Below are 24,880 nucleotides of genomic sequence, written 5' to 3'. Positions count from 1 at the left end.
CAGGTTAAAGGAAAAGGGCTTCAACAAAAAGTGAAAACTGACAAGTAAAACAATATTTATCCTTAAATCAAGGTGGTTTTGTCACTGATTTACATGTTAACCACATTTTAGATTTACATGAGTGTGTGTTGGGTCTAGGTTAAGTGATTTCCTTTTAATCCCTGAGGGGAAATTTGTCTTTAGCAATTGATCCTGATCTTAGATTGGACTGAGCTCCAGCTCCAGTTATTGAGTTAAGGGGAAAGGTAGGAATTCTCCTTGCATACCTAAAATCCTAATATTGAAAAGGAAAACCTGCTACACCAATAACAGCATCAGAGACACACCCACTGTTTTTCCCAGATAACCTGTTTCTACAGTGCAGTGTCAACTTTACCATAGCAGATGCCTTCTTGACCGTAGAAACCAGCGCCACAGTCAGGAACACATTCCCCCTCTTTGAGCAAGGCAGCTGGGTCCGAACATGACACACACTCCTGCTGGCCCGGCCCACGGCACTCTGAGCATGACTCATGGCAGCCTGGAGGAAAAAATAGAAAAACATTTACAGTAGGAATCTATTTACTGTATATTGCCAGTGTAAAATGGTCTTAAATAACCATACCAGTATTTATATCTTAGCCCACTTGCTACATATCACATATATCTTCATATTCTTTTCCTTACAGTATGGAAATCATTACACTGTACATGATGTGTAATAAGTGATGTGTAACTTGGTTGTTAAACAAGCTTTTCAAATCATCTGCACTTATAACTCCATTACAACACAACAACAATGTAGCTTTGACAACAATAAAATGAGACACCATGCTCATTGTTACAGGTTACCTAAATCCAGCCTATTTCAAATCTCTGCCTGGAAGGTGGGAGAAACAATCAAATTTCTTAAAAACTAGAAGCTTGGTCTGAAAAAAATACTATACACTTTAATACCTTACTGCTCTTTGCACATTAGGGAATCTTTTAAGGTTGCACCACTAAAAACAGAAGAGATAATCAGGATCATACAGCAAGTCAGTTACAAACTACAGGATACTGTAGAGCCTGTTTATGTGTGTGTGTGTGTGTGTGTGTGTGTGTGTGTGTGTGTGTGTGTGGTCTCCATAGCTGCCATTACCAGTGGTATTTTATGAGCCCGGTAAAGCCAGCACTAACAACACTGACAACAGTACAGACAAACTGTGTTAGCAGGAGGCTGGAGTGAGGTGAGCTATGTGGGGAGTCCATGTAAAAATTTAACAGTGTGTCTGTGTGAGAGTGTTTTTGTATGTGGTGAGAGAGAGAGTGTGTGTGTGTGTGTGTGTGTGCGTGTGTGTGTGTGCGTGTGTGTGTGTGTGTGTGACACATTTCTGTGTCTTCATATACTTGCACACTAATCTGTCTGTATGTGTGTATGTGAACAAATAAAAGCTCCAAAAACCTATTTCAACACCAACTGGTATGATTACACATGATTTCCCAGCGGCCCACAGACAGCCAGGTGCCACACCAAGCGTTACAAAAAACGCACAAAAAAAGAGACAAAAACAAACTATAAGGAAAACACAGGAGTGCTGTGAAAACTCTGGGTCTGATATAGTTAACTTTTGCACTGACAACACTGTTTACTTCACAACGTACACCAGATTTCTGATGCACATTCACAAGCTGGTGCTGTTTTCTTCCAAAAATTACGTACGCATTAAGGAACCTTGGGGATCGCCTTCACAAAGAGTTCATGTTCCTTAGAATATTTATATGAAACTCTTTCTGATCATTTTTCACATGATCCTAGAAGTTGTTCCCATTATCATCTAAACAGAGTCCATGGGTCCATCAGATGTTCCTCGAACATCCAAAAAAATGTGTTCCTTTCTTAAAGAACCCTGAAATGTTGGAGGTTTGTGGAAGCATCTACAAAATCCATGGATACTTTCTAAAAAGGTTGTTCAAAGATTCTTCTGGGGTTCCCCTGTGGCTGCAGTCTTGAACCCCTTTTTCTTTTGTTGTTTGAATGGATCAGCCATTTTAATGTTCAACAAACCCCTCCCATCATGTTTCAGATGGTTAGAAGAAGTTAGGTGACTTGTAGGAATCTGTCAAAAACATTTGAACTCACACTTCAACCAAATAACAAAGGGGTTTCTCTGGCCTTCTTTTGAGATCTAAATCCTTGTCTTGAAGCTTCCTCTGAGAGATGGACACTTGTGGAAGTGCTGTCAGATTTCACAACTCTTGTATGGAAGGATTCTTCAAGGAGCCTGCTGTGTAATGCCACTTACTATGGATCAAAAAGATTACCTTTTTAGCAAACTTAAAACTGAAAACAGAAAAAATGCCTTCATGCCCTAAAATTTTGTGAGCAGTTCATTGGATTTTCTTTCATTTGTGATGCATCCTCCACACACATCTGCATCTTACTTTCAGATATAAAGTGGTTACGTTCAGTATAAACCATTTTCTACAAATTTTCTTTCTTTTCTTTTCTTGATAGGCAATTAGTTTGAAAACGCTTGCATACAGCACCTCTGGCTACTTTTCATTTGTCGTATTCAAGCCCATTCTACAAAGTGCAAAACTTCAAATTGAAAGATAACAGCCTTTAATAAGTGATGTTTGTGCTTGAATTTCTCCAGACCTCAGTGAGCTTGAGGGCGTCTTCAAAACTCAATCTTAGGAGAGCCTGTAAAGGTTCTTTGTGGATGTGCTGAGGGCTCATGACACCTGACAGTACTTCCACAAACCTTCAGTTGAGTTTGGCTGTACTGAAATGTGCTATTAAGTAAAACTGCCTTTTCCTCAAGACCAACAAAGTCATTTTATCTCGTGAGAACCCCCGACATGCCTATTGGTTCCCTTTGAATCTCCGTAAGTCTTTAGTTTTAAGAGTGTGGAATATTCTGCTGAACATTAGATATTAGATATAGACATTTTACAACCTCCAACTCATTCATCATCTCCTGGAAACACAGGCTGAGTGTGAAGTTGTAAGGAGAAGAAATCTAGACAGAGATATGCAGGTGAAAATAGGTAGAGCGAATGAGGTCAAAGGTTAAGAAGTGAAAGATAGAGACAAAAAAACGTGAAAGTCAGAGGCAAAGCAAGGCTGAGGAAGGGAAGGGAAGGGAAGGGAAGGGAAGGGAAGGGAAGGGAAGGGAAGAGAATTCAAAAAGCATAAGAAGTGAGCAAAACACATCAGGGCGAGGGGATATTCACCCGAGAAGAGTATAATTAATTTAATCAGTGCCATTTAAGAAATGCTGATGAAAATCTCACTCAATTAATGGGAGACGCCAGAAGTTAACCAAATATGTTATCTTTGTTGGAAAGCAGCATGAGATAAATCTACTGATCCCTCCTGCTCTTTGATGCAGATTTACCTCAGGTAACAACGTTCATATTTTCTCTCAATTTCTCTGCATCCTTCTCTTTATCATCTTGAAAACTCTTTATCATCAAAAGTGTTCCTGGTATTACCTACCAGGAACACAACATACTTTTTCTGTTTAATCAAACATACACACACCCCCATTCCTCTCACTACCACAAACACTTAATAAGTTCTATTTCCCTTGATATTTAGTCATTTGTATTCTTATCCATGCTGAGCTTTGGTGTCACTCAATTTCTGCTGTGCAATTCACTTGAGTCTCTCTCATTTAAATATTTTACCTCTAACAAGCAGGCCATGTATTCAGTCCTGTTTGTTTGTCCTATTTAGCAGCATACCTCAAAAACTTTTCAACAAATTTTTATTAAAATTTGGTGTACAGTTAGGCCTTCAAATTTGATCCAATCTTCACCAAATTTGGGACATACTTACGAAACTTACCAAAAAGAGTAGGCTATTTGAGATGTTTAAACTGTTACAAAACTTCAATCTGCAAATGTACCAAATTTAGATGATACATGGACATATCAGTTCAGAGTGATCATAACTGATGGTATTTCATCTATAGGCGGCGCTACGGCAGCATGATGAACTTAAAAGTCCATAACTCATGAGTCTGACTCCCAGTTCACACATAAGGACTCAGAGCAGCAGGCTCTCACAAGACTAAAGCTTGTGCGTGTGTTTAGTGTTAGGCACGTAATTTACATTCTTGGCTCTAATTGGAGAGTTATTTTCTCCCATTGCCACTATACTGACACACAACAAAGCAGTTAATTTCCCGAGCGATGTGTTATCAGGCATCGTTTTCAAATCCAGGTAGCTCATTAAAGTTATATCATATTGAATGAGGAAGCCATTTACTGCAACGATCTGCCACCCATTCACACGTATGGACTCAAACACTAGATGCGTGCCATTCATTGTGAATGAAACCTCAAAATAGCATCCTGGCGCCTCCCCCTTCCAATTCATTCAAGTCTCAGAAGTCTCCCAACAGTGCAACCTGGAGAAATTAAGAAAGGTTCAAGCTTAAGCAAATGTATTTTGATTCCCTCAGGAAACAGAGAATATTTTCGTATCTGCTATCATAATCAGCCTTACTGCAGATGTGGGACAATCCACTTTCGAAAATTTGAGAGTCAGCTGCTGAAAACAATTGCACTCATGAGCTGTGAAAGAATAAGTAAACATGGACACTGTGAAAATAATTATGATTCGGTCATTTCTTTAAGGCGTAGCAGTTTTTCCCTAAAGAACTCGAAACCACCAAAAGTTTTCAGAAAAGCCCCATGCAACTTTTGTGCAACGCGACAAAGATGTTATATGGTCAAAATGAAAGGCAAGTACAGCAAATGTTATCTGTGATTGATTACCTACATCAGGCAGCTTTCAAGTCTCTGTTAAGTTGATTTTTATATTGCACTGACATGCATGCAAACTAGTGGTTGCCCAGGAGGTAGGAAATCAATCTAGAATTTTATATTAAGCTCTGAAATATGGATGGCAGTGAAGTATACACGAGTTGCAATCAGTCAATTGCAAAGGATTAAAATGAATGAACTCACAGGACATCCCAAGCTTACAGTTTCTTCTTCAGTTCTGTGTGAAAAGTCCTATCCTCCAATGTGACAGGTAGATTGACAGGTGAAATAGTTACCTGGCTCACTTTAAAATTTTTATGCTCCTCACCTCTTCCTATTTCCTAGCCATCATCCCTCTCTCTCTCTCTCTCTCTCTCTCTCTCTCTCTCTCTCTCTGAAGTCGTGCACTTCTTTCTCTCTCTCTTCCCCTGATGCTCTCTTTTCTCTGTCCCAGGCTTTTTCTTGCCTCAGCCCTCTGGCCTCTCTCAAGTTTCACATTGGATTTCTTGTCATCTCTCTTTCTCTCTGTGTGAGTGTCTCTGTTTCTTTCTCTCAAGCCTTTTTTCATCTGTTACACCCATGTTCAATTTTAATATCTCTCTTTCTAGCTGTCCTCTCCTTCTTCTTCTCAGTGTGCTGAAGATCCAGAGAGGGTCCATGATACCTTCTCACTAAAATGAGATGATATGCTGTCCAGCAGAAAATTGCAGAATACAGACTCAGTAAAATGACTAAGTAATTTATCTGGCATCTATCATGCATTAATTCCTCATTAAACTGCTTTTTCCACAGCGAAATTCAAACATTTATAAAGAAAATTCGAACATCTTTTGATCAAATAATAACCATTGTCCCTTTCAGCAAGAGATATGCCAGATATTTAACTATTCTTCTCGCAGATGAAGCAAAAAGACAAAACAGGCATCTACAAGCATTCTGCACAAGATGGGACTACATTTATATGATTGGGTCACTCCACACACACATATACACACATTTATACTCCAAAAATGGTTATGGCCAACAAGGGGATTACACAACCTTTACCTTGCCCCTTGCAGGAAAGCAATTTATTTTTCTGTGCAGCCTGAAGCGCAAAGTTATCAGCAAATGTAATCCTAGCAGGCCAGTTGCCAAAAACCTCCTCTAAAGCCTACTCTGCATAAACCAGGGGAGGTTGAGATGAATGCACAGTCACACGGTGCACCGGATAATCTTCGCTCTCTGTCCTTCTGGGACGGGCGGGGACACACGATTACCGCGCCGCCGTGGTTCACAGCCCCCGAACCTCGAGTAATAAAACGAGATGGGATGAGAGATTCAGCAATTAAACTAAGCACGGAGAAAGCAGCTTTGCGAAGAGGTAAAGAGTGAAATAAAAAAATAAAAAAACAGGAGCTTTTTCTGAAAATCCCCATTATTGGAATGGAATCGGAAATGGAATCAGGTTTGCATATGAATGTTTTTTTTTTTCCTGTTATTCTGATACCTGGTCACTGAGAGCAAAATGCCTATATCTGAAAAGCTGCAATCCAAAATCAGTACAGAGACATGGCTATAACTACAATATGGCCAATATTGCACAAAAAAACAACTAGCTAGCACACTGTTCCTTTCTAAACTGCATGAAGAAAGAACATTTGATTCCCCAAACGTTTCTTCTCCTTGGTAAAGCCGAACTGCAGAATTAGCTCAGCAAGCATGCCGGAGAAAAATCAGATCTTTAACAAGGGCCCTATGAGTAGGTCCAGACAGAGGGACAAAAACCAGAAGAGAACAGGGGGAGGGAGCCAGTGGAATTGTGCTGTTGTCATGGTTGCCTCGGCACCTGAGCCGCCACGTTCACAATGAAACTGAAATGCAAAATTCAGGTAACAGAGAAAAGAAATTGGGTGATACAGTCAAGCTAGTATCGATTAAATATCTCCCGGCTTTCTTGAGATTTCACAAAGCAAAGTCTTATCTCAGAGCCGTGAAAATCAAACCAAACAAAAACAGCTGTCAATGCCAAAAGGTTTTCTACTTCAGAGAAAAAACAGAATATGGCTCTCTCAAAAGCTTTTCTTGTTCTCAGGTGAAGTATGAATGAGAGGTCATGATAGAACAGCACTGAAGTCATCATGAAATATGTTGGTAGACTACGCATGAAAGCCAACAGCAGCATTTATTTTCAAAAAGAGTAAAAATAGTGTTGTTAAAAGAATGTTGCCTTCACATAATCTCACAGAAAAGACTTTATGAATGAAATAAATTGACATTTTAAAGATGTTTGTCAGCAGAAGCTCGACAATCAAATTCAAAAGGCCGATACAGGTTAGTATTCTTGCTACTAACTCCTTTTAGGATGAAAAAGGAGTTTGTAAATAGAATAGATAGTAGACAGGAAATTAAATGGAGAGAAAGATAGAGATGTCAGCTGCTCTCTTGTAAGTTTCACAGTAACTCTACTATGGTATTGTAAAAAACACAACTTCAGTGGCTTATATTGAACTGTACATGAACACTTTTTTCATCCAGTACAACCAAAGTTCAGCCTAGTTGAATTTTAAGACCACATTTATGTTATGACCACATGTATGTTTCTATGATTTCTATCTCCCAAAGGACTTGTAACACTTTTATCTGCTCTCTTTAAAATGTCTTCTTTATTACATGGATTTGTTGTACCTGATGAAGAGCTAATTTGGGTTCAAAATTCTGTAATAAAGAAGACACTTTAGAGAGAGCAGATAACAGTGTCCTTTTGGGAGAAAGAAATCACGGTTACAGCTTTTTGGGAATGTGTGTGTTTCTCACAGCCTAAATGAGTGAGTATAACCGTGTTTAAAAATGAAGAGATTACTAACAGTGGGACATATTGGACAAGACACACTGAAAACAGACCCTAGTTTCTTTTCCTTTACTTTTTTTGCTCTATCCCTTCCTGACTTACTCAAAATCTAGTCAGGAGCTGCACAGTTTGAACAACATGCCAACTGTGTCTCACAGAGTCATTAGAGACGAGAGGGAAAACAGAGGACTGAGAAATGGGTTAAAGAGGAGAGAAAAAAGGAGAGGGTGAATGAAGAGAGAATAATATCTTCAGCACAATGCCCTCCATAATTATTAACAAGCTGACTTTGAAAGTATGCACAAGCAGACGCAGTAAAGCCTTCAGTCATGAGCAAGAGGCATTTACAAAAACGCCACGGAGGTCTGCAATGACGCAATGGGCTCTGGGTGGTCCTGGTCCTCTGCCAAGAAATGCTACTATCCGGCATTAATGTCTCCAGCACCTTCCAAACACCTCACACACTTATTACTGCTGTCAGCTCTCATCTCTTCTACCTCTTCCCTCATTCCTTCCTTCTTTTTTTCCCATAAACAAACGTTGGAATAGTAGTTCACTCAGGCTAAATCCACCCTAATAGCCTCGCCCTACGCACCTACTGATTCACAGCCACAGTGATTGTGAGTCCCACTTTCCACTGCTGCTCTTTTCCTCCGTCCCCAGGAGAAAGTGCCTGGGAAAAACCAAGGGGAGCTGCGCTCATTAAAACCAGTCGGAGGTTAAAAGAAACGGTCTGCTGACTAGTTAGCTGAGACACACAAGGGGTTTGTGTTGTGGATAGATGCAGGATGAATGCATGACAGAAGACTTCTTGCACAGCTGCCAAGGTATTCATTGGCTTTTACGGTGCAATATATCTGGAGTATTAATGCAGGATAGATGTTAGATTAATGCACGAGAAGGAAATTCTACAATGGATGCCGCCGGCGTATATGGCACCAAAATGGGAAAGAGGCAGCATAAATGTATGAAGTGGGATTTCCACATAGAGTTTGTAAAATAGCTAACACTGCATACAGTACATAAAGCTGGATGGATGGAAGCAGGATAAAAACAAAGCTGGCTTTCTACAATGGCTGCTGCTGTCTATCCTATTTAAGGCAGTTGAAGGAGCTTGTACACTGGGAGGTCTGGAATTCCAGTCCTCCTGACAATATTCATTAAGGTGTGAAATTGAGCTGCAGAACCGGACTGTAATCCCATTGTGGTTACTCTCTACTCTCTCACACACACCCCCTCCCTCTCTCTTTCTATGTCTACCCATCATCCCCAGGAGTCACAGCAGGTCTTCCCCATTCGATGGAGGCGCTCGGCCAAACTGTTCAGAGTATATTAGCATGCCCACAGGGGTTTAGCTCACTGAGCCACAGTTTTATTTATTGGTCCAGGCTTTAGAGCGCTGGAAGTCCTTTGAGGTAGACTGGTTGAGTAACAGTCAATGTAGACAGTCCTCATTGAGCATTTATCTTGCATTAGCAATGTGTACAGTGCGATCTAGCCTCCCTTCTTGCTTTTATCCACTATTAACACTGCAGAGACTCTAGGTAGGTTATAAAACAAGAATGCATGTGTCTTTGTAAGCTACAGTTTTTAAATTGTTTCTATGACTAGTTTATTTCTCTGTTCATTTGGTCTTTAAAACCTTGCACAACAGGGAAATGTGAGTTTAAGTAATATAGACTAATATCAGCCAGTTAATGGTCCATAGACAGACGTAAGGCTTCAGGAACAAAAATGAGCATCAGGTGTGACAATTTCTCATTCCATGTAGTGTATCAAGGTACAGTACTTTAAATTCTGTATATGACTAGTTTACTTTTCTACTAATCATTTCATAATGTTTAAGTATGTAATTAATTAAAAAAAATTTTTTTTTCCAAATTTGGTTTAGATCAGTCCTTCGGTAGTGTGGCCTTTGTCACTGTTAGCTCCACTAGTTGACCGAAAGGTGTAGAAAGCCATGTGTCTTCTCTGACACACATGATGTCGCCTTTCATTTCCTTTCATTTAAGAGTAAGGAGATTCATCAGGAGGCTGTGACTAACTGGGAAGTTCCTAACTCCCTCCATGCAGGTGCCTGACCAACCAGTAGGAGTTGATACTGTATTGACAACAATGTGATCCCTCAACAGCTTCCCACATGCAAATACAGCCCGTTGTTTTCTTTGGAACCAAGTCAAGGTATTGCTACTAAGAACAGAACCCACTTCTTTGCAGTGGTGAGTGAATGTTTTGCTCCTGTGTTACCCGTGCATCCCCTGATGTTTACACCTTCACTCGGTTTTCATTGTTTTAAAAATATGCAAGTTGTGCTTCAAACATAGCTTGAATTTAACTACTGTCGCAGGGACCCAAGACACGCCCAAATGAATATGGATTTGACTATTCAGCCTTTTGTTTTTTTAAAGGAATTATTTCCTGGCAGAGCCTTTCTGTTTTTTTCCTGTTGGTCTCAAGTGATTGGCAGGAGCCAGAGAGCGTAGCATAATGCAGCAGTACTGATATTAAAACACAATCAGCTTCAGTTGAGTGAAATGACAATAAAACCGAAAACTCTGAAAAAGCCAAATTAAGACTGAGATTTTCAAGTCAATTTAATTTTCAATTTTCAAGTGTTAATTGGTTTTCATAATGTTCTTTTGAAAGACTTCGTGGGCAGACACCAAGAGGGGTAGCAGAAAGGAGAGGGACAAATATTGACAGAAATGTAAAAAAATTAGACTTATTCTTGATAAAAATTTGAAGCACTCTCTGTACCCACTTTAAAAGATAGTAAAACTTAACTAACTTTTCCAAACTCTTCAAACAATCCTGTCGGGTAGATTGAGCCAAAGTGCAGCAGCAGTTCAGAATGCAGGCAATGAAAAGCAAGAATTTTTCAATCTGTACAATACGCAAGCACATTTGGTTGCTGCTGTGCCTCCAAACATGACTTTCTTTGGCGTTTTCCTAGAACTTAGTCAGCAAAGCCACAATACTGAAGCAATAATACTTGGACCCCAGAGAGAGCTCCTCTCCTTTGTCACTTCGTAAAATATTCAGTCAGAACATCCACTCAAAGTTATTCTGAACCAGTCCACTGGAAACAAGTCACAGAGAGTTTATCACAGGCACCCAAAACATGGTGATGCAGTCCCACTGTTAAACTGCTGGTTTGCTGAACTGTGGGTGTACTTTCTGCCCCACTGCCCAGAGGTTGATGTGAAACCAGTCGACTGAAAGATATTAGGGTTCTGATTTTGCGTAAAGAAAAAAGATTTGCAAAGTATGGGATTAATAACAGAAGTAGAGAGAATAAAAACATTTGGAGACACAAAGCATAGAAGTAAGGACAAGAAAAGGACACACACAAAAAAGCAATCAGAAGAAAAGGGAAAGTATGAGAGAAGGTGAAACTTCAGAAACAAGCTTATCCATCTGTCTTCATACACATCAGCCAGTTTGATCCCAATTTGGTGCCATGATGGAGGTCTTTGACAACAACTTCATTTTCAAAAAGATGCCATGATCATATATTGATGTCTATATCAAACTATTGTAAATTATATGGAATTATTATACATATATTTTGTAAAAGATACAAAGCTATTCCATAAATTCCATATTCCATAAATATGTGGGGAAAAGAAATACTTATATAATATATAAAGAGTGATTTATCAATATATAAAAAGTGGCAAAGAGTATAATCTGCAATATGTGACTATTAATGATATTATAGAACATGTCAATATATACATTCAATCTTCATATATGGAAGAAGATCTATTTATTAACCTTGCAATTAAATGAATAGAGCATATTTAGATGTATTAATCTCCAAATTAAGATAAACTGTGACAAATGAAACTGTTTAACTGACAAGAGTCATCTGAATCTCATTAATCGTAACCCAATTTGTGCAGCTTGTTAGTGGTTGAATCTGAGCCAAAACACCACGTTGACCTCCACAATGGCATCCGGAGAGCACATTAAGTCACATGGCATCCTATGATACTCACTGCGACAGTGTGTGTGGTCGTGCTGGTAGGAACCAGGAGGACAGGAAGCCAGGCACTGGCCACTATCAGCACTCAGCAGGGGCAGCTGGGAGCCACAGGACTGGCAGTCCCACCTGCTGGAACAGGTGGCACAGGATGACTGGCAGGCTGTCGGGGAGGAGAAGGAGAGAGGGAAAGAGTCTGACTGTCAGTCACTTCAAAAATGTATTTTCTCTTCCTAGCTGACCTTTCTTCATTGTTACAGGACTGCCTGTCATTGCTTAGCCTGCTCGCAGTGGAAGGCAAAGAAACCAGAGAATCGGCATGTGCAGTTCATCAAAGGTGAACCCAGTAAAGTAACACTCACATTCAAACCCAAGTGAACCCAAGGTATATTTCAACCAAGCAAATATCAAAATAAAAGGGAGAAACAAAATGTGAATCAACTAATTGCAATGCAAATATTCTCAAGAGAGTGTAACAAGATCGTGATTCAAATAGCAGAAAATGTCCCTCCTGGGACAAGAAAGATTTATTACTTACTTCTCTGTAACTACGGTACATCATGGCAGGTCAACGCTGCATTCCACATAAGATGGCCCTAATTTTCTTTAATTAAGTTGTCTCTGTCCACACAGTCGGGCATTTTTGTCAGCTGCCCTTAATATGGGTATATTCTAGGCTTCTTGATAAAGTGATGACTTTTTAGGCTGCAGGTAACCATGGGTGGTTCACTGCTATGGATAAAATTAGAAGAAGTAGAAGAAGATTCTGCATCGTATCTTTATCACAATCACCAATTGCACCTTAAAACTTTTTGCTATTTAAAATTGGATTATATCTGGTTAGTCTACACCTATGTATATGTGGCCAAAAGTGCTGTTAGAAACAAAACACGAGAGTTATCTGAAACCTGCAAAATGTATGAAAAAGGTCTAAGACTAATGTGGTAAGAACATCGCTCTAAAATGTAGAGCAGTAAAGAAGGTTGTGCAGAAAGAAGGAATGCATTGTTTCATCCAAATTGTCGGATTAAACACACCCTATATCCTGTTCAAGATCTTTCACCTTGGCGGCTAGGTTCTCTGTTTGGTGCAATTTAATCTACTTACAAACATCTCCATAAACATAATAATGAAACCAGTGAAATGCAATAAGGAGACTTCAGATTTTCTTTAATGAGAAATCTCAAGATTACAGAATGAAAAGCAACTAAATCCCCTCCCAGCCACCCCCTCAGACAGAGACAGCAGAAGGAAAGAAGAAGAGAGGAGAGGAAGTGGAGATGTGAAGACAGTGGAAAGAAAGATCAGGACTGCGATCAGTATGAAGATGATGATGATGATGATGATGATGATGATGATGATGATGATGATGATGGAGAGAAGGACAAAAACAGATGAGAAAAAAGAGACTGGGAGATTGACAGACAGGCAAAAGCAGAAATAGATGTCAAGAAAGATAAAAAGAAGTCTGAGGGAAAAGGAGGAGAAGGAAAAGGGGTGGGAGAGACGATCTTAACAACATGAGTTCAGGCTCGCAGCTTTATTTTCACCCACCCCATGTCATCCACATGCACTAAGTAAAAACAATAGGTTGTGTGGGATTGACAGAGGAAGACTGAACACAGTCTGGACTACTGGTGGCTTTATTGGTTTCTTTAAATATCAGGCGAACAGGGATCACACTGACACACAACTGATGACTCTGTCCAATGCACTGCTGATAAAGGCTGCATCAAAATGACACAAAAAAAAAGAAATATCATCTATGTGAAGCAGAATTCCAATTAAATGCACAAATCTGAAATATTCTGAAATACTTCACAATCATATCAGCTTTTTTATCCTTCAGTATAGTTTAATATTAATGAAATGAGTGAGCTGCACATTTTTAAAATAAATCCTCCTTTCCCACTTATAACCTGCAATCTACAATCTTGATCAGTCTTCATACATTTTGTCATTATTGGAAGTAACTAACTAATTAAAAGTGCATTAGTTTATTGGCATTACATGTTCAAAAATGTTGTCACTAAAGCAATGCAGGTTTTTGCAAAATCATCAGATATCAACATCCTGTTTGTCAAGTGGATTACGCAGTGTGAGAACACTGCGTCGTCATTAAGGACTCTGTCATCAAGACTGTTAATCTCTTCTGACCGGTGCAGCTGCTACTCAGGACATGAAGTGCTCACCTGTGCTACTGTTGTTATGCTGTGTTTGAATAAAAAAAAACTGGAGCAAGTCAATCATTCAGTTATCGTGTCAGTTTACCTTATGTAGAGCAAGTGGTGAAAATCTTAAAAGTTAGTTTTGGTTATTCCTTTGGGAGACTTCTTCAAACAGCACTACACCACGTATCACAGCATTCATTTTGCTACAAAGCCTCAAAATCAAACAAGATCTACTTTTCTATGTACTATACACAAGATGTTTGGTATAGAAAGTTTTATTTAGATATTTTAGGTGTTTTTTAATATATTAATCACATATCTGCTTCATATTCTTTGTAATGGTACATTGGGTGTTGTTATTTTATTAGTTTTACATTGCCCTTCTGATCACATCTACATTGTTGATTTTTGACCATTATGTTCATATTTGATGTTTGGTAACTTCTGTGTTCTATTATGCTGCCTCTATCTTGGCCAGAAAACCCTGGTGAATGATATCTTATATCTCAGTGAGGCACTTTCCTGGTTAAATAAAGCTATTACAACACTGGCTGCATCTATACACAGTCCACACATTCAGGGCCTAAGCACCCCTCTTTATATTTCTAAAGTACAAGTGTGGAAATGCTGTTAAAGATTTGGCCGCTAGCATTAGCAGCTAGGCTTCAAAGTTAATACCTTTATCTGTGCCTGATAGCTTTACGGCATCTGAGCGTTTGCTGTTTGCAGCTTCATGAATAGCTTTGGGCAGTAAATGTCTGGCTCACCAGGAGAACGGTTCAATGGGATGGTACAAATTCAATGCAGTAAAATGCTAAGAAGATTACGGCTGTCGCGGGTCAGTGCTCGGTCAAGGTGGTGTGGCTGGTTTTCGAGTCGGGCAAACGTGACCGCGAACAGGCACAAACACGCATACATGAAAAAAGGATGAGGAGGAAAACATACATATAAACTCAATACAGACACAGGCACACACACTTACACACAGACAAATAAACCAGATGGAGACTCTGCAGTGCTACATTTTAATGCATGCCTGCTGCGGGGCTGCTGCACTTTGACTTCCAAATGTGTCAAGTAAGTTTTTGTCTGTTTTCAGTGGCTGATACGTAAAGGTTAGCTTACTGTAAATTTAGTTCCTCTTTTTGATGTTCAATAAATAATTCTCTGCAGGGATAGATGCAGCTTAAATTCAGAATGTGGTTGAAACTTTATTTTCCATAAAAATGCAAACATTTTCTTTCCATCAGAAAGTACAGGTAATGGCCTGCTAACTATGGGATTTAGGTGAGACATGAACCTGATTGCCAAACTGTGGTGTGTGGCACCAGAAAAATATCATCTAAAGTTACTTAAATTTATCGGAAGCTATAAGTAATGAAGTGTGCTGATCTTTTGTCCTTCTTCTGTGTTCTGTTTATCCTTGACCGACAGACATATAGTAAGTTATAAGTTATGATTCTGAGAAGATGTGCACATTTCTATGAGAATTGCAGGTTCGAAAGGTTAATTTCGCTCTATTCAACCCTATTTTTTCAGCAAAACTAAAATGTTATATCATTCTTTACCAAGTAAAACGAAACAATGAAATACATTGAAAAACATTTATTAACCATTAATTGTGTGAATCCCAAGAAAAAGTATTATAACAACATTTTATTTGCAAAGAACATCATCTGCAGTGTAAAAGTCAGATAATTGCAAGGGCCAGTTTTGAGTAGCTATTTTGGTATGGTATATATTTAAAAGACAGCCATGTCATCCCCTCACACTCTCTCCCCCGTTCCTGTCTATCTTCGACTGCACTATCAATTAAAGGCCCCCAAAAAAGACAGTCCTACCTGCACATACTCGTCCTTCGGCGTAGTAGCCAGCTGGACAGACGGACAGACAGCGGCCAAGATGGAGGAAGGCCTTTGGGTCCCTGCAGCTCTCACATTGGTCAGGGGTCCCCAGACATGACAGGCAGTCTGCATGGCACTGGACTGGAAAATACACATTTGATTTATTTACTTTAGAGATTTGAAAAATTCAGTGAAAAAAATGTGGATACTGGATGGAAAAAAAGATGATATATATATGCATGACTACAAACAGAAAGATGTACACACACACACACACAGACACACACACACATACATTCTGACATTTCATTTCATGCTAATTTTATGCTATACATCTGGACAGACACTGAGCGATGGTGGTGATGGATGGATGCACGACCACTTTCAAGACTTGAAGTCACTCTCTGATGATACACACACACATTTTGACATTTAATTTTTTTGTAAATTCTAAACAGATTTGGCTCTGCACTGAAACTCAGTTAGCAGAGTCAGAAAGATTTAACTTTGCAAAACTACACACAGAAAATTACATTTTCTAACAAATTCCATCCAGTACATGTGGTTCTACAGTCAGACTGTGTTAGTGGTGGTAGAGAAGTTTTACTGTGTTAAATGTGCCCTACTGGGAGTTTTTGAGTAAATCCACATTTTTCTACTGTCGGCCAACAGCTGGTGCATTTTGTGATAAAGTGTGTGCTGAAGTGCTTTCCCTGTCCACAAGGATTCCCAGTCTGTCCAACATTTTACCAAGAACTTATGAGCACAAGCTTGCTTTTTTAATTTGTCCACCTACTGCACTTAATTACTCATTGAGTAAGCCAGTGTGTAAACAATATTTTCATTATCTAAATCATAGGTTACTGCATCTAGAAAGCAACTTAATGCTGCTTCTATGGTCGCAGGCTGGGGACAGTTGCTGTTGACAGTAACCATTATTTCACTAATTGTTATTTCAACAGTAGCAGTTATTTCTGTAAGTTCACTTCAACAACGTGTACAGCTGTGTCAATCTCATCAATGCTTGTTGCCATTTTTGCAACACTTTTTCTGTTGCTACCTCTCTGGCACAGGAAGATAACATCCCCATTCTTAATCCTGCCTAAAATAGCCATTAATGAGCACAACATGTGACTTAATTAATATCGTGGCAAAACCTGAGATGTGGGCAGCGATTCAGAGGTCTGCAACCAGGCTAGCGTGTGTGATTTCTTAAATTTAAATTAAAGTCTATGCCAGTTGATGCTGAACTTGGGCTTTGCAATGTGCCACAAACGTATGCAAGTACATTTAGAAACAAAGGCACAAGAAGAATCAATCACATTCTGAGGTTTTGAAAAGTCTTCTGACAATGTAACAAGACAAAAACGTAATCGCTTGCAAAAGCTCACCGTTACTGCTAAGATACACTCAGCAATAACTACTATGTTGACATTACATTCCCCAAAATGGGGGAACACTTTCCATGCAACAAACTATGTAACTGCAGTGGAAACAGTAAGAAGTAACCTACAAGTCATCAGATGGTTTGTAAAGGTTACCACGTATGGTCATACGTATTTCAGATGTAACAGCTCAACAAGGACCTACTTAAAATCCTATAAAAACAAATCAGCAACATTTTCAAAGCTGCCGACCTTTTCTCTGACTTACAGTATCATCAGTGTAGTTCATCTGAACATCCATAGGTCTACATGCTGATTCAAATGAAACAAGTAAATGTGAATTCAAAAAATGACAACACTGTGGGTAAGCATCTCATAAGCAACTGCATAAACTTTTCCATGACTTTCCATAACTAAGTCCGAGCACTTATGACCTAAAAAGTTTATTCCCTCTGGGTTTGTTAAAGTTTTTTGTTTTTAACTAAGGAGAGTTCTGAAGGCGTAAACAGCCTGTTTTCCTCTAGTTTACTATGGAGAGAAACAGCTGAAATTCATCCTTAAATACAGTACAATTAATGTATGAAAGAAAAAAACATCACAATCCTGCAGAGTGACCCATCTGTCAAAGTCTCTTTAGGTTCTTTTGAAAATGACCTGTCTTTTCAAAATCTGAAATACAAGTCTCAAAAACCCGAACACCCTGTCAGCATCTGAAATTACAGAATCGGGGATGACAGCAATAACACTGTTTATCTGGACTGCAGAACAAGCAAATGCACGCAACCTCTTGTCAAACAATATGCGGGGCTGCTTGCACTTGATTGCACTGTGATTGCTCCATTCATTATGTGAATGTATTGAGTAAATAAAGTGCTTGCTGCATGTAAAAATGTGACTGAGGGATCTGATTAATGTGATGACTGCAGAACAGGGCAGAGAGAAGTGAAGGAAGCAGAAAAAGAAAAGGGGAAGACTTACAGGAAAAAAGACTAGAGAGACTAATAGGGGGGAAAAGTGGAAAAAAGGTAGAAAAAAAGAGGCATTGAAGAGAACATGAGAAAGATGGAGGTGAGACTTTAACCTTAATGGCAAATAAGACTGTCAGTAAGCCAGAACATAGTGTTCTTAGTATCTCCATCTCTCTTTTTTCTCTCAATCTACTACCTCTCGTTATTCCCTTTCATTGTCTTCTTTCTCCTTTACAGCTTAATTTTCTCTCTCTCCCATCCATATTCTTTCCATCTGCTACTCATTCTCACTTTTGTTTACCTTACTTTTCATCCGACCATCCCCTTGTCTTTCCTCTGACAGAAAGGACGGGAGAGAAAAACTGTGTGCAAAAATAAGAGTGTGAGAAGGAGGAAGTCGAGTAAGAAAAGTGGGAGATTGAGATACTTAGCACTGTATGTTCTGGTCCACTGACGGGCTTATTGGCTAACACAAATATCAGTCAAGTGTTTATCTCTCTATTCAGCTGTGGCCAATGCTTCAGCTAGCAGTAATGTACCAATCTCTTGCATATATTCTGTGATCCTCTATGGAAGTCTTCCATTCATGACATTCCTGAATGTTAAACAGTGGAAACAAATGAGTATACTTTAATACAAAATGCCACCTGACTAGTTACAAGATCATTTCTTGTTTGCTTTGACAGCTGAGATGGAATCAGAATTGGATTTTTCCCTCTTGAGGATAAAGCCACATTACAGCACAAGTTCAGCAATCACACACTTTGATACAAGCCATTGTTTACAGAAGGCTGCTTTGACGCTCGCACACTGTACTTTAATTTCCTCACAAGCGTAGCAAGTCAGAATCCCTGAAGCACAAAATTAAAAACTGCAGGTGTGATTAACAGCAAAGTTGTATGAAAACACCTGATCCAGAGATGTGGATCCAGGCGCGATTAACTGCACAGCTCCACCTGATTATGACAAACACCTGATGAGAAACTTCTCACCGTGTGAAACTGCAGATGTGTTAACATTTGGCAGGGATGACGCTATGACAACCAGTGTCGTTAGAAAAGTATAAGAGAAAAAAATCACCTGCCAGTTTGACTGTTAGCACAAGCTTGACCTCCAACTGAGATTGGCTACCTGCCACAGTAGCTTAGAGAATGAGCCAACTTACCAACCACAGCCAAACTTCACCAACATTTGGCTGGTGATTCATGGTAATTTCACACTAAAAAGGCACTGCATCATTCAGTAATTCACCCATGCAGTCTGCTGCCAAATTTTCAATCATGAGGCTGTTTATTTGAAATAATAAAGCCCCAAATAGGATCAAATCCATATAATTCGTCCAAAATTTGTTGATTAAAACTGATGAAATAATGGTGAGGGGATTAAGTGACTTAACCGTGTGCTAGACTAAAAGTAGTGTGTGTCGGATCTGGTTACAGATGCACACATTTTAGGCCCATATTTATCAAACATCTCAGAATCCCTTCTGGGAATCACACTGAAAGTTAAAAACAGTCCTACCTCAGAGAAGGAAAGACTTGAGAGTTATTTATGAAGCTTCCTACAAAAAACAGGACTACTCCTGGGAGAGAGTGTGACGTTGCTGTTTAATGACACTTGTAGCCACTAAGTAGAAATTATAATGATGTATTGTAGTTTTTCTGATAGTTGTGGTTTGGAGTTTTAGATAATGGAAACATTTTATTTAAGTGTAAGCAGTCAAGTTTTGCCAAAATATGATGCCAAAACTAATAAATAGCTTAAATCTCAAAATTGGACCAATATGCCATTTGCAAAGTAGACTATAAGTTAACACTGGCAAGCCACTGGCCACTTTTATTGAGTTTTTGGGAAATTAATACATTGGCACATTATCTGAGGTGCTGTAACAGTTAAATTTGATGTATTATTGCCAAAACTGCTGCAAAAAGCATTAGGTTGTGGATCCTTTGGGGAAGGAGTGATTGCATCCTGCACAAGTTCAGTCCCAAAAAATATTCAGTTTTTTTGTCAAAACATCATCTTTACACAAGTTCATTGTCATCAGGAGTTTCCGAAACATCTCTCCTTCGACTCTGACTGACACCATCTTCTGGCAGCTCCTAACAGGTATAGACACCTCTGGAGTCATTTCCTAGGTTCAGAAAGTTGATTAAACACTTCTTAATCCTTGTCCTAAAAGTAGTCCCAAACATGCATCACTCTAAGAACATTTTTACCAGTTAGGAATGATTCCTTAGTCCAAGACACTTGATAAATACATGCCCTGATCTATTGGTATAATCGAACATATATTGGTACAAAATAATAATACCTATATTAAAAGACTCATTTGGGTCAACCCTCAGCAGATGGGAACTGTATATGCAAGCAGAAGGCCCACATCTACAGCCTTTCCCATGAGGCCTGAACGCAGCACGACTCCTGGTTACAGCCCTCGGGTGTGAACTGCCCAATGAGAGGAGAGGAAGCTGACCCCTGGGCCTATAGACAGCCGTGATTAATAGGCTTAAAGGAAGATTTATGGTCAAGTTGGAAAAGAGGGAAAGAGAGAATATGTTTTCTTTTTCCTTTTTCTATTTTTAGCAGTAATCTAAACACAGTTGGGAAATCCAATTCATGGCCAGGCAGGGTTAACGAGTTAACTGCACACACATACATACAGTAATACACACAAGCTGCGAGGTGATAACAGGTGCAAGAGCAGAATAATGTGAGTGCAAATATACAAATCACACAAACACATTTAAATTATTCACTCAGGCACACATGATAATCACTATGTACGCATGCAAAACGCACATGACCCACTCAGACAATGTATACACACATACACACACCATCTTCCCAGTACCTTTAATACAGAATCACACCTTTAACCCCTCTATAACACACACGTATTAACACTAACACATGTACAGGATGTACAGTACAGAATGTATAGAGAGACCGTGTTTCTATTTCCAGTGCTGACGTTTTTCTCACCAACACTATAATTTCTACATATATACAGTGTGTGGTACATAAAGAGACATACAGAGAGGAGAGGGGGCTGATGAAGAAAGAGGAGAGGCAAAAAGAGCGAGAGAAAAAATAAAGAGAGAAAGAAAAGTGAGAAGTTGAACAGAGAGGGGTAATGGATGGCATGAACTCTTCTGCAAAGAGTTCGGGAGAAGATTCTTAAGATAGAAAATATAAAGTTTAATTGAAAAGCACCCAAGGTGTTTTAGCTTGCAATTCTCAGAAATGAATATTTTGAGACAAATAAGTCTGAGTCATCTTCACTCAGTATTATTCATTAGGACCCCATCAGCTAACACTTCAGGCACTGCTTATATTCCACAGGCCTAGAGGAAAAGTAAAGATTATAAAATATGAAAGTAGGTAGTTTAGTCTAGTGGTTTCCAAACTGGGAGTTGGGCCCTCTCTATAGGGTCACAACATAAATCTAAGAGATGATGAAGAGGGGAAAGAAGAAAAAACAAAATGCTGTGAAATATTGGATAACTTTACCTCTTTGGGCCTCGGACAGATATTTAAATGAAACCATATGAGAAGTTTAGAGGGGAAATGTCTCTTTGGTGAAACTGTTAACTCGGACATCTGAAATGTGACAATGGGCCGTAAGACACCGTTTTTTGGTCGAACAACCACTGGTTTAATCTTTTAACAATGTATTGTATTTTATAAGATTATCATATGTTTTATGTTAAGATGTAAAGTACAAGTACCTCAGAATTGTACTTAAGTACAGTACTTGAGTAAATGTACTTTCCACCACTGCCTCTTATCAAATTAACTGACTCACAATGTGCAGGATAATGTATATTTTAGTGTTAGTAGCTTAATAGCTATTGGTTAGTTTTCACCTTCCCACTGCTGAAGACTAAAGGATAATCAGGCATGTATAGCTAATGCTAAAATATTGACAACATTAACATGAACCGTGACACAAAAAATGATGCAGCATCTATTTAGCTTCATATGTTAATTTCACCACATGAAACCAAACTGTCAGAATAGACTCTTTAGTGTTTCATTTTCAGCCATTTTCATGAAAAATTCTAAGCAGACAGCCGTCCTACTCATTCAATCTCCTAATCAGCTCTACAAATGCACATGAAACTATTTTTCATTAGCCAAATTACTTGGGGTTGTGTTTGTCCTTGAGGTTTCTAGCACAACATTTGCATTCACTGCTAACAATTCTCAAATGAATTCCTTATTTACCCATGCATTATGCCTCAAACCACTTGGTCACGGTTAGGGGAACATTGTTCTCATGTTTAAATATAAGAAACACCAACGGTGACTTCTAGTATTACAGGAGATGGTACCGAAGCTAACCATCCAGACGTCCACACCCTTACTTTTTGCTGCACCACATGAATATAAGACTAAATCTTGCTTTGGAACTCAAAACTGCCTTAAAACTGCCATCACCATTACAAAATACCTGCAGTAATGGTGCAGTTGGAAATTAAGTGAATGGAACAGCAAAGTCACTGTATAAACTGCTGGATATCATTAAGAACCAATGTGGTGTTTTGTTAATCTGTTGAATTAAACCTAATTTTTAGAGGAAATACGTTTTTCTAATGAACAGACAAGGCTATTAGATGCAAAAAAGAACTGGCTACTTCAGGATATTACATTTTATATGTTTCCCCTGTTGTTTACTTAATTAGACTGTGTATTTGCCTGAGAATATACAGTTTTTTAGTTTTTAGACATTTTAATATGCTTCTGAGGAGAAATGCTCTAAACAGTAAAAACGAAGAGAGCAAGAAGACTGTCAAGAGACACAGAACGCACACAAGCTAAATGTGAACAAAACAACTTCATCCAATTCAACCTCATAAAACTATTGTCGTCTCAAACGGTCCATTTGTATGGTGCAATGAAAAAATGTCTCCCTTGCCCAACTGTAATTATTCATTCATGCAGCCAAACCTAATTATAAGCCTTCATAAATCTTAACAATGTTCTCCCACTGTTTAATTACCTGTTGGGGTATTTATCTATATGAGAAATTAACATACATTTGTTTAATTATAATTGCTGACAGTCTGTATATTCATCTTCAGTCAATAAGACGGATCAACCTTTTTTTTTCAAACAAGGGAGGTGAAACAGAAGAGCTGTGGCTTACCGAAGGAATTTTGATTAAAGCCATAATTGAATGCCTTTGAGAGCATTTTCCTTTTTTGGTATTTCCTGTTGAAACAGGTTGAAGGGAAAGAGGAAAGATCATAAGAAAAAATCCCTGGTTGGAATTTTTATTTGCACCTACTGAGACTGAGGTCACCATTATAGTTATAATGTATCATAATAAAAGCTTTTTCTGCACTCATTATTGTTAAATAGGTGTATATTCTGCCATGGAAAATTGGCCAGCAAAGTGAAAGTCATTTTTCATTTAATTACAACTTTAAGGCCCCAGGGAGGCGAGGGGCAGCACTGTGTTCAGAAAGTTTTCACATTTTTTAAACTATTGTACCATTCTGCTCTTTTAAAACTGCACAGGAAGTATTTCAACTTCAAATGATGCCTTCTTTGTTTGAAAAATACAAAGAAAAAACTCCATCAAACAACAAAACTGACCCAGAAATTCAAAGCACATCACCAGCCTGCTTTTTAAACAGTTTGAATTTTGATGTTGACATTAATGTGTAGAACTGAATGTAAATATGACGAAGGGCATTACAGAGACAAAAAGTACATGTTGAAATAACAGTACCAACTGTACATAAATAAAGGTTTCAATTAAAGCCAAAGATAAAAGCAGTGATAGACTGCTAGTTTATATTGACTCTGTGTGACTGTTCCCGTCTCCTCAGGCGATGGCATGCTGAAACATACAGAGCAGCTTGGCCAGCACTGCCCTCCTCCCCAAGGACAATTTGGATTTTGTCCTCTGACTGCCCTGCATTTCTATAAACTCTCTCTCACTCTGTTTATGAGCCTCTCTCCCACTCTCTTTTTTAATTATCCTATCAGCTTCTCATTTACATACGCAGTATTTTTACTTTCAAGAGCAGATATTGCAAAGTGCTTCACAATAAAAGACAAAAGCAAGAGATATAAAATAAAGACACACCCATTCACACCTGAGCAGTACAGTCACAATCTTCTTCAACACAGGAACATTTTTTGGTGAAATGCCTTGCTCAGGAAGACATTGTAACAGTAGTGTTTAAGGAGGAGGATGCATGTTTCTGACTTACTTGCAACGCCCTAATTGTCCCATCATTCAACAGATTCAAATAACTTTTAAATGAACAAAACTGTACAAAACACCCTGAAACAAAATACAGCTGTTTATGAAGCATATTGTACACTTTTTAACATGTTTGGTGGTGTATTTTCCTTATTTAATGGATCCTGATGGACAATATTGCATGCAGTTATTTCCATCAGAGTTGGATAGCAGAAAAGTTTTCTACCAACAATCAAACAGGGAGAAATCAATCAAAGAAAAGGCAGAGATACCAATTTATACACCCACAGAGGTGGAAAATGCACTAAAATGCAACACAGCGACAAATATCGATGTGATGTATTTTTTCTCTAGTTAGTTGTGTTCCTATTCCTGTAAACACTATATTTTCAGGGGATTGTCAAAAGGCGTTGTGGTAAATGTAGGAAATGAGAATGTGCATACAATTAAAAGGTAAATGACTACTTCATCCCAAAAAAACTCACTGAATATCGCAGATCTGATGGCTAAGCCTCAGAACTTCTAGGCGGTTTATATGAATAACAAAAATGAGTAGACTATAAAAACAGGTGTATGTAAAATGAAGGAGGGACCTTAACCTGCCAAAGTCACCTACAGACACCAACAGTGAATCCTTTATGATGTGTGTGCTGTCAGAGAGGCAGATTTAAAAGAGGAGCAGGGTTTGAGAAAGCAGAGGAATGTTACAGAAGTGGCCAGACACAACATACATTCCTGAC

The 24,880-nt window shown here is 38.8% G+C and overlaps 1 protein-coding gene across 2 annotated transcripts in view; it reads right to left on the bottom strand.

Annotated features, from left to right (window-relative positions):
• fras1 (Fraser extracellular matrix complex subunit 1) overlaps positions 1 to 24,880 on the bottom strand; it is a 252,323-nt gene that overhangs the window by 123,660 nt on the left and 103,783 nt on the right. For both annotated transcript variants that reach the window (XM_044195242.1, XM_044195243.1), the window contains exons 12-14: positions 15,565 to 15,708; positions 11,569 to 11,715; positions 377 to 520 (exon numbers count right to left, since the gene is read on the bottom strand). In XM_044195242.1, coding sequence (XP_044051177.1) covers positions 377 to 520; positions 11,569 to 11,715; positions 15,565 to 15,708 — 435 coding nt within the window. The remainder of the gene's footprint in view (positions 1 to 376; positions 521 to 11,568; positions 11,716 to 15,564; positions 15,709 to 24,880) is intronic.

The sequence above is a fragment of the Siniperca chuatsi genome, linkage group LG5 (assembly GCF_020085105.1).
Source record: "Siniperca chuatsi isolate FFG_IHB_CAS linkage group LG5, ASM2008510v1, whole genome shotgun sequence".
NCBI classification, from domain to species: Eukaryota; Metazoa; Chordata; class Actinopteri; order Centrarchiformes; family Sinipercidae; genus Siniperca; species Siniperca chuatsi.
This window is presented reverse-complemented; position numbering and strand designations above follow the sequence as displayed.